Source organism: Herpailurus yagouaroundi, unplaced genomic scaffold (genome assembly GCF_014898765.1).
Source record: "Herpailurus yagouaroundi ecotype Mexico unplaced genomic scaffold, PumYag 185, whole genome shotgun sequence".
In the NCBI taxonomy this organism is placed as follows: Eukaryota; Metazoa; Chordata; class Mammalia; order Carnivora; family Felidae; genus Herpailurus; species Herpailurus yagouaroundi.
In genome coordinates this window covers 7,399,019-7,415,831 of record NW_024412416.1, presented here as the reverse complement: position 1 = coordinate 7,415,831, position 16,813 = coordinate 7,399,019, and the positions used below count along the sequence as shown (strand labels likewise).

At 55.7% G+C, this 16,813-nt stretch overlaps 1 protein-coding gene across 6 annotated transcripts in view; it reads right to left on the bottom strand.

The window, feature by feature from the left end:
• Positions 1–16,807, bottom strand: part of NTRK3 (neurotrophic receptor tyrosine kinase 3) — a 398,556-nt gene extending 381,749 nt beyond the window's left edge. For all 6 annotated transcript variants that reach the window (XR_005796183.1, XM_040493712.1, XM_040493713.1 and 3 more), the window contains exon 1: positions 16,521–16,807. Coding sequence is in view for 5 of the 6 variants with exons in the window: in XM_040493712.1 (XP_040349646.1) it covers positions 16,521–16,768 (248 nt within the window). In the remaining variant the exon portion in view is untranslated. The remainder of the gene's footprint in view (positions 1–16,520) is intronic.
• Positions 16,808–16,813: the final 6 nt, after the last annotated feature.

Sequence of the window (16,813 nt, the reverse complement as noted above, 5' to 3'; positions counted from 1 at the left end):
TGCTGCAGCCTAGACGTGAACAGAGAAGTCCGAACTTGACCCTGGGAGCAATTAGGACCCAACTAAGGTTCCTGAGCTGCAATTACAGAATTATTTCCCTGCCTTCCAGATAGTTCTTAAAAATCAACTGTGAGTCTGGAAAAGTACTATGAAAAACGTTAACTGTGCTTTTATTTCCTAACTACACACTGGATCGTGTGGACCAGAGCACATTCTGGCAAGTCCAGCCCAGTGGGAAAAGGGGAGAGTGGGGGCCAGGGTCGGAATAGAGCCAGGCACCACAGTTGGGGTGCAGAGAGAAGAAAGGGGAATGGAGAGAGAAGCCGGCACCTGGGTGGGCCCCATCAAAATATGCTCAGGAGTGGGTTAGTGTGCTTCTAGAACGGAGGTATTCAAATTTTTCATGGCCTGGGAAAATTCATACAAAACGTATGCACAATACTATCCCAGCTCTGATCTCCAGGGAGTGTGCCCCGAAAGCCATCAACACAGCTGTCATTTTCAAAGTGTGGTCCCAGGGCCAGCAGCACCCACATCACCTGGAGAGACTCACTAGAAAGGAAGTCCTCAGGTCCCACCACAAATGGGAATCAGAAATTCTGGGGTGGAGCCCAGCAGTCTATGCTTCCGCAAGCCCTCCTGGGGCCAGGGATGCACGCACAGGTGTGAGAACCCCCAGGGTCCCTTCCCACAAGCCTTCCACACACATAGGACCACCCCTATGCAGCCTCGGCCCTCTCCAACCTTCTACCCAGTCCCCAGCCACGCCACTCAGAGTATCAGAGGTCAGAGCCTGAAAGGCCCTCCGAGATCACCTGGGCGGGACTCCTGGTTTTAAGTATAAGAAAACGGAGGCCCAGAGATGGCCAGCGCCGTGCCTGGACTCACCCAGTAAGCTGGTGGCACTGATAGGACCCAGGAAGTCCCTGTCTTCTGCCCCAGTGTCCTCACTCAGAAGACATTCTCTGGGATGTGGCTGAAAACGCCTGTGCCCACAAAATTCAGGAATCTCAAACTCCACCAGGTCCCAGAGGCCCCTTCACACATCACAGGTGAGCACGGTGTTATGTCTTGTATGCCAAGGGGCATCTGGGAGCTGTAGGGACTCAGGGGGGCCCAAGACTAAAGGAAATAAGGGCTGGCAAGAAAGAGAGAGGCACCGATAACACCAGGGGCACGAGGGGGGCCCTGGGACCGGACATGCCCAGTTCAAAGCCCAGCCCTGCCACTTACTAGCCAAATGGCCGACCGAGAACAAATTCAATAGCCTCCCTATGCTGCAGTTTCCCTGTGCTTTCAAAAAATGAGGCTGATAATAGTACCTGCCTCGTTGGGCTGTGCCAAGAACGACAGGATTAAAATAGCCAGTCCTCACAACAGCCGCTGGAACACAGTCACTGCAAGGGTTTGCACTCTAGAAGTCTGCTCTGCTGAGGGCAAAGCCCCAGGCCCACAGAGGTTCGGAGAGCAAGGAGGAGGCGGCGCCCGGTGCTCTGGGTGGAGGCGTGTGCATGGTCACCGAGCTGGGATCTGTTCTAGATCTGGGAGACATTCTGCTAGAAGCACCCCCATCCTGCTCATCAGGTCTTTACTGAGCACCTACTAGATCCTGACTACTGGGAACACAGCCAAATACAACCCAATCCCCAGCTGCTGATGCTCACAGCACAGTAGAGAAACAAAAACACGAAGGAGCCTGATGCCATAAAGGGCATGTGGCTGGAACCCAAGAGTCTCAGCTGGACTGAGACCCTAGCCATGCCACCCTCTTCCATCCACTGACCCACCTGGGGCAGGTAAGGACAGACACCAGAAAAGGGAACAGGGTGGAGCCCCAAGGCCTGCACACACCAGACCAGAGTCCAGACAACAGCAGCCCTGAGTGAGTGACTGACGGAAAGAAGGCAGGCAGGCCAGCACATCGGCTGGGTGGGGAGGCAGCTTGCATGCCGGGACTGGGGCAGGTGGGGTGGGGAGGCAGGAAAGAGTACCAGTCATTTGCATGGAGACAGGAAATTACTCCGGACAATGAGGCCAGAACAGGAGTCAGGAAGGGAGAAGGTCACACAGCTGCTCCCTGGGGGCCCCAGGCACCACTCTGAGCAGAGAGGAGGGGGAGTGTCATGTTCCCCACTGGGGGGGGGGGGGGCCAGGCCCAGAACGGCCTGGGCACAGTGTCTGCTGGGTGCCCAGAGGAGGAAGCAGGCAGCTGACCCTATACCAGCACAGAAGCCAACCTCTGTGTACCAACTGGGCATTCATCCCACCCGTGGCTCTCCTCCACCCAGATCACCTTCTGATGGGACTTTCTCCCAGGAACCTGGCCTGTGAGGGGGTCAGAGGGAATCTGGCTGCACCCTCAGCACACCTGGCCCAGCTTCCCTGCAGCCTGGAGGGAGATTCCCACGAGCAAGGTCCAGGGAGCTCTCACAAAAGAGGCTGGCCCCTCACAGGCTCTCAAATAAACATGCTGAACAAATGCAGAACTGGGGAAATGAACGAGCGTCTGGGGAGAGCACCCTGCAGCCTGTGGGTGGACACACGGCCCGTGGCACTCTTCCTTCCTGCCTCCCTGCCCCTGTCCCCTCAGCTGCTGGGGATCACCTTCCTAATAGCGGTGACCTTGCTCCAAACTTGGTCTCCCAAGGTCAGAAAGTGACAGCAGCAGAAATGCAGCCCCCCTCTTGCCTTTCGTACATGGCTTCCCCGAAAATACCACAGAGCCCCTTGTGGACAACAGCAAGGCCAATGTCGACCTCACGACCAGGGCCCACAACCCTGACAAGTTAACTCCACTGCTTCCTCTGACATTTGATGGGCCTGAGAACAAGGGAATCCAGAATCTGTAAATCTCCAATTAGAAACACTGCACCCTGCCCACCTCGGGGAAGCCACGTTTTCATGCGTGTACGTTTTTCTTTAAACTTCACATCAGGGGCGCCTGGGTGGCGCAGTCGGTTAAGCGTCCGACTTCAGCCAGGTCACGATCTCGCGGTCCGTGAGTTCGAGCCCCGCGTCGGGCTCTGGGCTGATGGCTCAGAGCCTGGAGCCTGTTTCCGATTCTGTGTCTCCCTCTCTCTCTGCTCCTCCCCCGTTCATGCTCTGTCTCTCTCTGTCCCAAAAATAAATAAACGTTGAAAAAAAAAATTTTTTTTTTTAAATAAACTTCACATCACGTGCATTTTCTAAAATCCTGCCCCCGCTTCTCCTGAGACAGCATTTTCAGCTGTCACTCCTTTCACTAAGGCTCACCACCCCAACTCGACTCTGAACTCCAAGAGCGGGGGCACCTGGGTGGCTCAGAAGGTGGTGGCTCAGGTCCTAGTCTCACAGTTCATGAGTTCCAAGCCCTGCATCAGGCTCTGCGCTGACAGCATGGAGCCTGTTTTGGATTCTCTCTCTCCCTCTCTCTCTGCCTCTCCCCTACTCATGTTCACACTCTCGCTCTCTTTCTCACGGTAAATAAACCTTGAAAAAAAAAAAAAAAACCTATAGCGGTGCCTGGGTGGCTCAGTCGGTTAAGCATTTGACTTTGGCTTGGGTCATGACCTCATGGTCCCTGAGCTGGAGTCCTGTGTCAGGTTCTGTGCTGACAGCTCGGAGCCTGGAGCCTGCTGTGATTCTGTGTCCCTCTCTCTCTCCCCCTCTCCCACTCGCACTGTCTCTTTTTCTCAAAAACAAATAAACATTTAAAAAATTTAAAAAAAAAAAAAAAAGCCTGTAAGCTCCAAGAAGGCATGGCCTTTTATCCTCTCCGTGTAGTGTCCCAGGGTTTAGCACCGTGCACGGCTGGAGGCTGGAACTAGTAAGACAGAGAGGGGACTCCCTCCTCTCCGGGTCCTACAGGAGGAAGGGCCAGGCTGGCCCTGCTGGTGCCCCTGCCCACCCTTCCCCAGTAGCCCAGATGCTGGGATGGGCCTCGGCAGGCAGTGAGGCAGGTGCTGGGCACCCCACAGCCCCGGTGCACATGCAGTTCAGCACCCACAGTGGACTCAACGTGCCCCAACACCAGCCCCCATCAGCGGTCTCTTATGCACTTGGAAGATAGGCCTTTGAAAAACAGATACAGGCCCTCCCTGCACATCTCCCCAGGGACAGGAGCCAGCCACCCCATAGGGCACAGGACCTTCCCACAGAGGAGAGAAATCTGCAGCCACGGGGCCGCACGCTGGGAAGTCAGGCCCTTCCCTTCACTGCCAGGGGCGTTGAGGAGCCCCACCTCCTCTTCCATTATTCTCTCCCTACAACTGCCTCAAAGACGAGGTTTCTGCCAAGGGAATGAAACTACACCCCTCCTCCACGCCCCTGGCCCCCTCCTCACTTTCTCATGTTATTTCCCACTTGGTGTCTTACCGCCACATTTGTTAAAATGACTGCCACTTAAGAGGTGGCAAGGAGTCAGAAACACAATCTGGAGCAAAGCTGATATTAAATAACTTTCTGAGCCTGGCACGTCTGCCAAGGTTCCCTGCTGAATCTCAGGTGCATAAGGAAGAGGCCACCGAAGGTAAGGAGCCAGTCACACCCCGATTCCAGCCTCACCTCTGCTGGGGAAAGGCCCCTCCCTTCTCCCAGTAAAGCCTGAAGCTTAGCGGTTACCACTAACCCCCCCTTTCCCACGTGATCCCACACACCCCTGACACACACGCAAACGCACACGGCCTGAAACAATTCCTGATACTCATATCCAAAGATCCGAGCCAAAAAACCCTCCCATTCGACTAGCCCAGCAACCTCTCGCCTTGCCATTTTCCAGGTAAACACACTGAGCCTCCAAGATCCTGAGTCTTGTGGCTGGTGGCTAGGGCTAACCAGATAGAGCGGTTGGAATTAAAGCACCTCCCAAAGAGTAGCAATCCCGAAAACACCAGAAGGGTCTGGGTGGTTGATGCCAGGATCGGCTGGCTGTGATAAAGTCACTCAGCTGGACGCGTGTGCTCCACAGTACGTAACCTCATAGCATCGGCCCAGGCCACAAAGATTTCCAATGGCCACCATCCCACTCGTGACCTGAGAGAATCACCTGTGGCCACTAGCACTCGAAGACCCCCTGAAGCCAATCACCCATGATGCAGTTTCAATGTCGCCTGCCCCAACAGTGCCCACCACTGCCACCCCAGCCGAACACACTGCTGTACTCCACTCCAGCCTCTGGGTGTCACTGCTGCCCCCCAGTGACTTGGAACCATAGAGCACTCCTTGGTGAGTATAAAGGACCCCAATAGGCCAACGTGATCACGCAAATAACTCTTGCCCTGCATCCTAACTTCATCTTTCTTCCAGAAAGAGACAGATGGCCAACCATGGAGTGAACACCATGTTCCGGACACTTTCCACACATTGTATAGTTTAATCCTCACAACAGCAACACCTCCCAAAGCACCTTACTTTGCAGATGAAGAAAATGAGATCTAGAGAAGTTAAGTAACTTACTCAAAGTTAAAAACAAAAAAAAAACCAAAAAAACAAAAAAACAAAAAACAAGCAAGGGAGAGGGCGAGTGTTGGAACCTGAGTTTGAAGCCAAATTCTATGACCTTTCCACTATCCAATTTAGCCTCCCTTGAGATATCAGACTCTAAGCTATGGAGCTATGGGCCCTAGTTAAATCAAATGACTTTACCATGACCCTCAGGGGATGCTGGAACCTGTGAGAAAACCAGCTTTGATCAAAGGCACAATCTCAACAGGGCAGGCAAACCAGTGCCTCCTTCCCTGCAGAAATCATGGTCTAGTGCCCTCTTGTGGCTCAATGTGGAACTGGAGTGAATGTGAATGGGAGGCCCTTGAGGGTGGACTGGAGGATTCAGGATTCACCCCCTTCCCACTAGATTCCTAAATTCTTTCTCCCAGGACTGGTCCCACAGTCCCATCTGTAGCTGACAGTCTTAGTCAATTACAGTAGCCCCGAATGGGATCATCTAGCGAATGGGGAGCTACCCCAGGCAAGAACAGCAGTAAAAGTCCATGGGACCCCATCTGCAAGAGGCTGGGTGCTCCTGAATTAGTCTGCATAGAAATTCCCCACATCCAGAGCGCCTGGGACACTCTGCCCCCTGGTACCCCAACTGAGTCTATCAGTGGGAACCAGCTATCTCCCTGCTCTTTTGAAAGACATGTGCCTTAGTCACTTTGTCACCTTTTCCAGATATACTCCATCTTGGTCCTTCTGTTGCCTTCCTCAGCTTGGCCCAGGTGCTACCTCCACCCACATAACTCCCTCTAGTCCCATGCTTCAAGGACCCGGAAATGTCACTGCCTATCACCTCTGTGAGACTCCCATCGTACTACAGGCCAGTTTGGCCTCCAGGCGCCCATCACGTGCCAGGCACCTACCGTAATCTCATCTAATCCCGACAACTATTCTACAAAGATGGACACAGTTAGCCTGATCTTTCAGAGAAGGAAACTGAGGCTTAGGGAAGTTACACAACGTGGGTAAACTGACACAGGGGCAGAGCCAGGATTTAAACTGAAGGCCATGTGGCCAAAGAAGCCACTATTCTCCCTACCACACCTAGCTGCCTCCCAGACAAAAGAGCCATTGAAAATCTCGGACGCCAGAATTATTCTAACAGAAGGCCTTGGATTAGAAGCTTAATCCGTCAGGGTGAGCGTGCTGAGCTAGAAGGAGAAAAGACTGAAAGCAGAAAGAACAGATGAGAGCCATAGGAAGTATCTGTGCCCGTGGGGATGAAGTTCTGGAGTGTGGTAATGAGAAGAGGAAGAAAATGAGAGGAACGGCGCATGGGCGCGTGCATACACACTCCCTCGTGAAATCTTACAATAGCATCATTGCATTATTAGCATTATCTCCGTTTTTCAGGTGAGGAAACTGAGGATCGAAAAAGTAGCCAGTCCAAGGTCACAGAGCTGGTAAGAGGCAGAGCTGTGATCTCAAGCCATACATAAGCAGGGTTGCATACACAGACAACCTCCAATCTAGCAGGAGGGCCATGAACGTCAGCCTCACCCCTGCTCTTCAAAGTACCAGCCTCAAAAAAGTGTCAGAAACGAGTAGGTGGGGAAAGACTGACCGCAACAGAGAGGGTCCCATCTGCAGCCCCGGGATGGGTCTCAGGACAGCATTGCAAGACGCGGCTCTGTGAGCTGAACACCCACCACGAGAGCAGAAGACCCCACCTCCAAAGCTGACAACCACAGTAGTGGGACAGGGCTCACGTGTGGACCAACTAGCGAATGGGGCCAGACAGCGCCTGCTCAATATGAGACTGCCCGAAACAGACAGAAAAGAGCCAAGTACTCACAGAAAGGAAACGGTCCAAACCAGCTTTTCCAGGCAGGGCCCGTCAACTTACGTGGGGATCTCTGAGGGAGAAACAGAGCCCAGAAAGACTAAAAGACAGCACCAAGGTCTCGCACCTGGTAATCATCAGGACCTGGTATTTACTGAGCAGTCACCTGGTGTCTAAGTGACCCCCAAGCTTGGCATGAGGGGAAGGGGGCAGGGAGCAGTGAGCGATCCCCCCACACTAGGTCAGTATATCAAACAGCCTGGGGGAGTTCATAAAGCTCAATTCTTCTGGGACACTAACCCCACAGCGTAACCACCTCTAAACTTCTCTGTGTCCACATCAAGACTGATCTTCGTGGGCAGGAACTACATCCTGTTCATTCATCTCCATTACCCCTGTGCAAATGTGCGGATCCCTCCTGCTGCTGCTGCAGAGACAGACCAGAGGGGAAGAGCAGTGACTTCCGTCCACGCAGGGCACTCTCCCGGCCACGTCCCGGGGAGCTCAGGCCCAGGAGACTCCCGTGGCTGGGCTGCAGTTACGGTGAAGGCAGGACCAGCTCTGCAGAGAGAAGCCCTGCCTCAGGGACAGGCGACCTCCCTGCTCATCCCTGGCTCAAGAAAGGGTCTGAAAGCCAGGTCTGCCAGCCAGCGCACATCTCACCAGGCTAGAGCCACATCCCCAGCTCAGGCTGGTGCTGGCCTTCACCAGCCTCCTACCGTCTCATGCGTAGCACTGCCCTCTGGTGGCCACCGGGGTCTACACGTAGCTGAACTTGGCAAGCAGGAAGCCAAAGGCTTTAGAGCTTGTTTACGAAGACCTCAGACGTGATGTGCACAGCGAACAGAAGACATGCGCTTGTGCCTGCGCAAAGACACCCCCAGATGCGCACACACAGCCTAGTTTACCGTGGGAGGCAGCAAGGTTAGGACAGCGAGTCTAAGATTGCTCCCTTCATTTTCTCTCTTTGCAAGAGACTAGGGGCTCCTTTCCCTTCCTCTGGAAGAGCCCAAATCCCTCAGCCCCACAGCAGCCGCTAGCAGAGGGTGGGGAAGGAAAGCCACACCAGCTGGGGAGGCAGGGCCCCACGCCAGGACTCACTAGGTGACTGAGCCAAGCCCATCCACCTCCCTTGAGCCCCACGTTCCTCCTTGGTAAAACTGGGTTGGACCCCAGTTATTTCCAAACCCCTTTCCAGATCAGGTGATGTATGGTTCAAAGTCTTGATCTTCTTCCTAACTCAAAAATACCCCCAGACATCTAGAAATAGAAACAATCCACATGGCACCCCACTGTTTAGACAGCCCATGAAGCACGTTACCACATCGATCTGACCATGACCCCATGAGGGAGACAGGCAGGAGTACCCCAACTCCCAGAAAGAAAAACCAAGGCCAGGGAGGTTCTGTGATGCGGTGAGCCCTCCAGCCAAGCAGCAGCAAAACAGGGTGTTTCCACAAAGGCAGGCCCTGCGGTCTCAGCAGGACTCCCGCCGTCTCCACGGGGACAGCTGTAGCCATCCTCCCTGCGTCCAGCTCATCCCCGCGGAGAGGCGGACGGAGCTTCCGTGAGCAACGGGGCACAGCGCAGGCGAGAGGAAGGGTGGAGGAGAGGAAAGCCGGCTGGTCTGAGGAGGCAGCAAGAGAAGAGCCATGAAATCAGGGAAGACGCTCTCCACACCAGCTCCCAGCTCTAGCTGCTCGGCACTGTAGACATCCCCCTTCTGCTCCGCGTCCATCAGCAGTCTTGAAACCCCGAAGCTCTACCTGCAAGAAGCCCCCTTGCCCTCCACTCTCTCACCCGAGCTCTCTCGGGTGACGGGCAGTCAGGGACACGATCCTGCTGACCACACCTCAGCCCAGAGCAGAGCTGGAGGGGACCCAGCCATCGCCTTCCTGAATCCCCGCCGGACTCAGCTGGCACCCGGTCTCCTGGGGGAGCTGACTTGACCTAAGGCCAAGACACCACAGGGTGGTTGGTCAAGGAGGCCTGGGAAGAGGGCTTGGCTGAGACACCGCCCTGGGGGAAGGTGCTGTGGGGAGCGGGTCATGGAGGCAAGCCCCCAGGCCTCCCCGACTGAGACTGCCTGTCTGTGACCCCATCAGCCAGTGCTGCCAGACCAGCCCCATCCCCATCATCTCATTCGCCTTCCCCTCTGACCGCACCGCCAGGGCAATTCTCATCCACAGACCCGGAATGTTACAAAATAAACGACCTTCTAGGCCTTCATGTCGACCCTCTTTTTAATTCTTAACAGAGTACGATGGTCATGTATTCACGAATGACTATACAAATGTGTGTGTCTACCAACATATACTAGCCCAAGAGTCCAGACACTACAGCTTGACATTAAACGTCAGCCCACTCTGTGCAAAATTAAGCAAGTCAAATTCGATATCTAGCTCGTACTGCACCTGTAAAATGGGATTAATATTAACTAACAGTACCTCTCTCCTAGGGTTCATGTGAGATCGTAATGAACTATTACTTCCAAAGTGCTTGAAACAAGGTCTACAACACAGGAAGCCCTCGGTACAAGTTAACTGTTGTTATATATTGACGACTTTCTCTTTGCTGGGCGTGATACAGGGCACTGCCCCTCAGAGCACTGCTAAGAAGTAGTTACCGCTATGCTCAACTTACAGATAAGGCAACAGAGGCCCAGAAAAGGTAAGGGGCCTGTCCAAACCTAGGGAGAGGTCAGGCCCCGAGGATCAGCTGGGGAAACCCAGCCACCGTGTTCCTCTCCATGCTTGATGATTCTGAGGAAGGAATCCCAAATCTCCTACCACCCAGACCAGGCACACTGGTGATGGGACAAGGCAGATGGAAGGAGGGCCGGGGGACAGAGGTGAGGCTGGAGAGAGAGGATGGGCTCCCCAGCCCTGCACATAAACAGAGCAGAGCAGAAAGCCTCACCGAGTGAATCTGTAATTGGCGAGGGCCGCAGGCTACAAGGAGCCGTGTGGCTGCCAGCCTCGTCTAGTTGCTGCCTCTGGGGACCCCGGATTTGGAAACATCGCCCCAGAGGGAGACACAGTTGTGGGCAAAGCTCTGGCTTTGACAGAGCAGAAGAGGGTGACGCCTGCCCCAGCACCTGAGAGAGGGACCCTCCAGTAACCCGGCGCCACAGGCAAGTCGTTGGCTCTGTCTGGGCCTCTCGCAGTCCCCTTGGGCAGAAACATGAGGGAGGGGACGCCTGCAGCCGATCCTTCCCACCATGAGTTCTGGTGAGCCCTGCACAAAATTAAGGATCCTCATGGGGACTCCCAGGGCTCCAGTGGGCACTGAGCTTCGGTTATGACTTCAGTGGAGTCCTCATCCTTGGTGATCCAACCCATCAAACAGGAGCAGCAAACATGCCTGGTCTCCAGGAGTATGTGTTTCCCAAAGTGAAGGCGAGGGAGGCTCATGGGATAACAGACGACTTGAGCGGCTGACAGCCACCACCAGATCTGGTGAGGGGCGGGGCAAATGCAGCCTCCACTCAGGCCACACCTAGACCCATCTTCCAGGACTCTCAGCTGTCCTCCAATCCCTCACAGACGGACCGTTTCCAGAATGCTGCCCCCCGTGGGAGAAAGAACTTTCTGGATGAAAACGGAGCCACAGGATGTCTAGCCAAAGGACCACCACCAGAAAGAAGAGTCCATGGAACCAGAGAAGTCATGACTGGAGCACCACAGAAGGAGTCACGAGACTCTTCTACAGCTTTCCTTTTGGGAGACATGCAGCTCAACCCTTTTCTTTATTTTGTTGATCGGTACTATGGGACTGCTTATGATCCCTGCTTATGCGCTTCAAGTAGCTGTGGCCAAGATAAACCCAACCACTGTAAACTGGAAAGCATAAGAGAAATGCTGAGGTGTTCAGGAGGTAAAGAATTTGCTGGACAGAAACAAAAGGCAGGACCCGACGGGTACTAGGAGATAGTCTTTTGAGACCCAGCCTGGCCCTCCAGTGGTCCAGTGCTGAGATTCTCTTCTGCCACCCAGCCTGACCCCTCCTCTCATTTTCCCTGCTCCCCCTGCCAATCAACCCACCCCTCCCCTGGAACAGAGCCAAGAGGGAGAGTCTGGGCTTCAGGGTCACCTATCCTACTGTCTACCCACCTCCCTCCCAAACCCAGGCTCTTCTAAGCCTTTTGGATTATGGACACACCAGGGTTTTTTGATTACGCATGCTTTAGCAATAAAAATTTTATCTTGTGACCCCAGAACGCTCCTATTTATTAAACCATATGCTTGTGTATCTTCAGTCCATATGCTAAATATTGAACATTCCCTTTTCTAGACAAGAATAACTTGAAATGGAAGTTCTAGCATGTTCCTCTCATATCCAGAGGAGGTCTCTGCTGGGGCAACGACCGGAAGCTTTGCAGAGGGAGGTCTCCTTCTTGCCTGGAGCACAGAGTAGAGAACAGACAGCCATGAAGCCGGGTGTCTGGCCTCTCAGAGGCTGCAGGCCCCGGTACATTGCTAAGTGTGGCATTTGGTCTGGGCAGTTGAGTCCAAACTGTGTGGCTCTTTCTAGGTGAGCCAGAGTTCTCTAGAAGTAGGAAGGGAAGGAAGAAGGAAGGGGAAAATGGCCAATGGCCAGAGAGCGATCAGCCCTGCCCTCTTCTGGGGTGCATCACAAAGGTCAGCTACCAACCCCAAAGACGGTGCCCTTAGAAGTGGCCTCACAGAGCCTCATAGGGGTGTTCCTTGGGCTAGGATGGCAGATGTCCAAGATGGAAGGGGCACCGCCCCATGGCCTCAATTCATAGCTGAATTTATAGGCTCAGAAAGGCTACAGCACCTCCTAAGGCTCACAGTGGGTTAGGGGCACGACCAGCGGTAGGACTCATGGTGACTCATCCCTTTCTCTAAGTCTACCTTCCCTCTGGCCACCTGGAGGCCCTGAAGAGAGGCCAGAGACCGTGCCTGTGATCCCAGTATAAACCAAGGAACGGAGTCCAGTGGCAGGGGAGATGCCACAATACTGGCAAAGGTCATCCCGAGAGAAGGTCACGGCCCACCCACACTCCCACTTAAGAGTCAGCTGGGGCGAGGGCTCCCCCATTACACTCGGAGAGGAAGAGAAGGCAGCGGACAGGGACAGGCAGGGCAAGGACAGACAGCATCCCAGGGGAGCAGACATCAGGCCCCTCCCTTCTTCACAGCCGCAAGCACCACTCCAGCCAGGCAGGACCCTGAGCTGCCTCCCAGGCCCCAGGCTCAGCCCTCCAGGGACCAGTCCCCAAAGGCTCTCAACGCTAGGGTCAGGTTGGGCCGGTGTTCCCCAAAACCACCACGTGCTCAGGTCCCCCTGGAGCTGTAGAGATGATACCCTGGGCCCCAGACTGTGCCGGGAAAGACTCACTTGGGCTTGTGGGGGCTGAAGACTCTGTCTCCAAGCAAAATCCCAGGACCTCTGGAGTCCAGGGTCCCCAGTTTTCATTCCAGAAGTGCCCCACTCCCCAGAGCTGCCACCACTCCCCCTTCCAAATCTCACCACAAAGGCCTCCGGATTGAGCCCACCTCCCTCAGGCCTAGCCTAACTCCCAAGAGCCTGGCTGAGCTCCATGATGCCCTTGGGGCCTGGCTCACACCCCTGCCTGCATCCCAGCTCTCAAGGGTAATTGTCAAGGCTGGCTCTTCCCTTGATCCTTAGAAAGGCTAAGTATCAAGGAGTCAATACAGCAGCCAAAGCCCGAAAGATCCTTCACCCAGCCAGGCAAGGGCCTGCAGGGAAGACGGGGGACACAGAAGGACCTGAGAGCTGCAAACACCAGCCATCCTGGGGTGGCTCCTGCAGAGACCCAGTTGGTGGCTCAGAGTCCCAGCCAAGAAAGAGCTCATGGTATTCCCAAGGCGGGGTAGCCAGTCCCAGGAGCTCTGGGCCCTGTGAGCCATCTCCTCCCCTTTGATCTTCAGACAGTCAAAGAAGACACCATTCAGATCCAACCCCAGGCAGGCTTGACCTAGACAGTGGGCCCACCTCCCAGCCACCGCCCTCTGCCTTTGTGACGTCAGAGCCTGGTGGGGCCAGAGCGCAGCAGGGCAGTGCGTTGACCCTTCTAGGTAAGGTTACTGTGTGCCCTGGGCTCCAGAGTGACTGGCCTCCTAAACAGAAAGAGGCCAAGGGAGAGGGCCCTTGGGGAGGAGCGGAGGGCAGACCCACACTTCTGCCCTGATGCCTTACAGCGGCTTCCCTCCTGATACCAACGGGACAGCCCCCTGCTCCATCAGAGGCACCCTCAGCCAGCCTCCGAGGGGTACACAACAGCCAAGCCACACACGACCCTGAGAGAAAGACCATGAGGCACCTCTCAACTGTCTTAAAATTTACATATTGTCAGTTAAGCACTGAGGGAAGGACCTTAGAACTCTACGGTCCCACAACATCTGTGGAAGCCAGCCCCCCCGGTTCCCGTAGCTAGGCGTGATGTCGAAATCTGGCTACACCCCAGCCTCTTCTTCATCTCCCAGAGTCTGCCCAAGCTGCACCCCTAAGCATCCACCAGCAAGAGCTTCAGGCTAGTAGAAGACTGCAGGACCCCTCAACTCTGCATCTCTGATAGCGCCAGAAATCGGAAGATCATGCTTTCCTCCGGCCGAGCCCCGGCTTCAACTCAAGCCCCCTTGCCAGATCATGCTGAAGTCGGGCCTCCTGCCCTGCAGTGAGAGCTTCTGTCTGTCCTTAAGGCCCTCCTCCCGGCCTGCTTCCACAGGCTTCCAGGCAGAATTGGGGCCTCAGCTTTGGTGTTGGACGGACAGAGATCCAAGCCTGGCTCTCCACTGGGGCTATGTGCCCCCAAACATTACTCTGCCACCCTGAGCTTCCATTCCCTCGGGTAAAACAGGACACACGGTGACATCTGCTTCCCAGGCTGAGCATGATTCCCCCTGCCTCCCTCCACTGATCTCTGCCTCTGGGCTAGAAGACGAAGCCCTTCCCCGAGTTCAGTCAATACCAGCCATAGATGTAACAGGGCACTGGGGAAAAGATGGGGTGAGGAAGGGTCATCAGACCCATGACCTCTGACCTGCCTCTCTCCCACCTGCCACTCCACACAGCTCCTGTGGGAATCCAGTTCCCTGGCTCTTAGGTGTTGGGGTGGATTTAAAGAGAGGAGTCCCATCTGCAGAGTCCCGAAGCAAGGATGGGGACACACACACAGTCTCCCAATACACTCCCTGCCCACCGTCCTCCTGTACGTCCCACTGGAGTCCTCCAACACCCAAGGGGACAAGAGACTGCCCCATCCCCACCCATCACCCACCTTTCCAGCACCTCTGTCTCAGAACCACTGCCTGGAAAGAGAAGCCAACTCTCCTCGATCAAACTGCTTCCCCAAGCATCGCTTTCAGAGGAGCGCTGAAAACCTCTGCCTGGCTACAGAGGGCCTACGTGATTGTGGCCATCCCTGCCTCCCTCTGGCTTCCTACGGACACACATATCCTGGAAGCAGAGAACAAGCTGAATAAGGCTCCCCAGCTCCCAGAGACCCACACCAGGCCCCCTTCTCTCCAATCCTTGGCCCACTAATCCCCCTGGAAATCCCTAGATCCCACTCCTGAGCCCCTGGACCCACTGCTATGCTCTCCCCACCCCAGCCCCCACAGCCCGATGGTGCACTTCCCAGCTGGAGTTTCCCTGACAATCCGCTCCAGACCCTCCTCCAGGCATCCTCCCGGATGCTGGAATGCTGTGGCCCGCAGGGCAGGAGAGGCAGAGTTGGGTCCATCCTGTTTAGCCCCTGCCCCCCTCCAACCCTTCCCACCTTGGCTGTTTGTCTTATTATCCCAGGCCCACCCGCTGAAGGTAGTGAGGACGTGAGCGGCAGAGCTAAGATGTGGGTCAAGCTGGTCTCCTGGGCCAGGAGTCAGAGACATCTCCCGGGCCGTACATTTCCTCAAACCGTTAGTGGCAAGAACACGAGCACACTCTCCATGAAACCAAAAGGGCTGGCGGGCTTTCTTGGGAGAGCAGGACTGCATTCCTCCCGGCCTGGCCGCCCCATCTCTGAGGCAAAGGGAGGGTTGCCGCCGGGGAGAGCAGCACCAATGGCAGACTTAGCAGGGCTTGAGTCCACCCCAAACGCCTTCCTGAGACCCCAGCCCAGACTTCAGTGTGAATCCCTCTTGGCTTCCTACTCACTTTGAGGGACCCCAAGGGGTGTGGACCACGGGAGGGGGATAAGAGAGCTATGCCCTGGGCAACCCCAGTGCGTCCACACCCATCTCTGGATGTCAAAATGGGGGGGGGGGTCACCTGGCCCTGAGGTCAGTGGAAGAAAAGATGGCCAGCTTCCCTGGACCCTGAGCTCTTCTTTCCCGGGGGCTCACAGTTCTATCCGCGACCCCTACCCAAGGTTGGGGGGAGGGGGACGGGTGGGAAATACGGGCCACCATAGGTCTCGCTCAGATGGGGCAGAACCAAACAAAACGCCGATCCGAGTTGGATTTTCCCCAAAAAACGCATCTGCAAGATCATATAACCCCCATCCCCAAGACATGCCAGTCCCCTCTGCTCCGTTCTCCATCCTGACTCGGAATTACCGGAGCAGTCATCAAAGCTCACAAGGACGGGATCTGTAGGCGCCCAGATGCAGATGAGGGTGGGAAAGGCGGGGGGTGTCTCGGAAATGCCCAAAATGGGGTTGGAGAGGGCGGGCGAGAGGGAAAGGGAAGAGGTAGGCGTCCATGACGGCCACGACATGTCCAAAGTCTCCCCGCGAGCAGCCAGCTCCCAACTTGTTTACTTGTCAGCGTGCTTTGCGGTTTCCAAAAGGAAATAGTTAAACATCTCGGCTGGATCGCGAACAGTCCCTGTCACCTTCCCTACCGGCTAAGCGCCGCCGCTGTCACTGCCGCCGCCTCTGCCGGGAATCGAACCTCGTCTACTTTATTCCACTCGAGCGTGGCCAAACTGTTGCTATTCAGTGGGGGGCAAAGAACTCGACGAGCCACAGCGGGTGGGGGCGGGGGCGGGAGCTGGGCCCCGCAAGCCCTGGGCCGGCTGGGGTCCCCTCCGAGGAGAGGCACACACGCAAGCCCCGGCTCACGCGTGCCGGGGCCGGATCACCTGGACTCCGCCGCCCGAAAGCATCTCCCGAGCCACGGCGAGCCTGACGCGCGCCCGGCGGACGGCGGGCAGCGGCGAGCTGGGGCGGGCGGGCGGAGGGCCGGCTCCCGGCTGAGGGCGGGCGGGCGGGCGGGCGTGGGGGAGACGCGGAGCGAGAGGGGAGGCGGGCTGGGGAAGCTGCCGCCCGACTTACATGGAAGTGATATTCCTTGAGATGTCTGTGATGTTGATGCTGGCGTTCCCATTGCTGTTCCCTGAATCCTGCCCTTCCAGGAGGGGGAAGAGGTTCCCATCGTCCGGCCGCCGGCAATTGATCTCAGTCTTGCTGCAGACACAATTTGCAGGGCAAGCCAGCACGGAGCCCACATAGTCCAGCCAGACGCTTCCCAGCAAGAAAATCCGCCAGAAACTACACTTGGCTGGGCAAAGAGAGACATCCATCTCCGATCGCGGCTTCTAAAAAAGAGGAGGAGGAGAGGAGAGGGG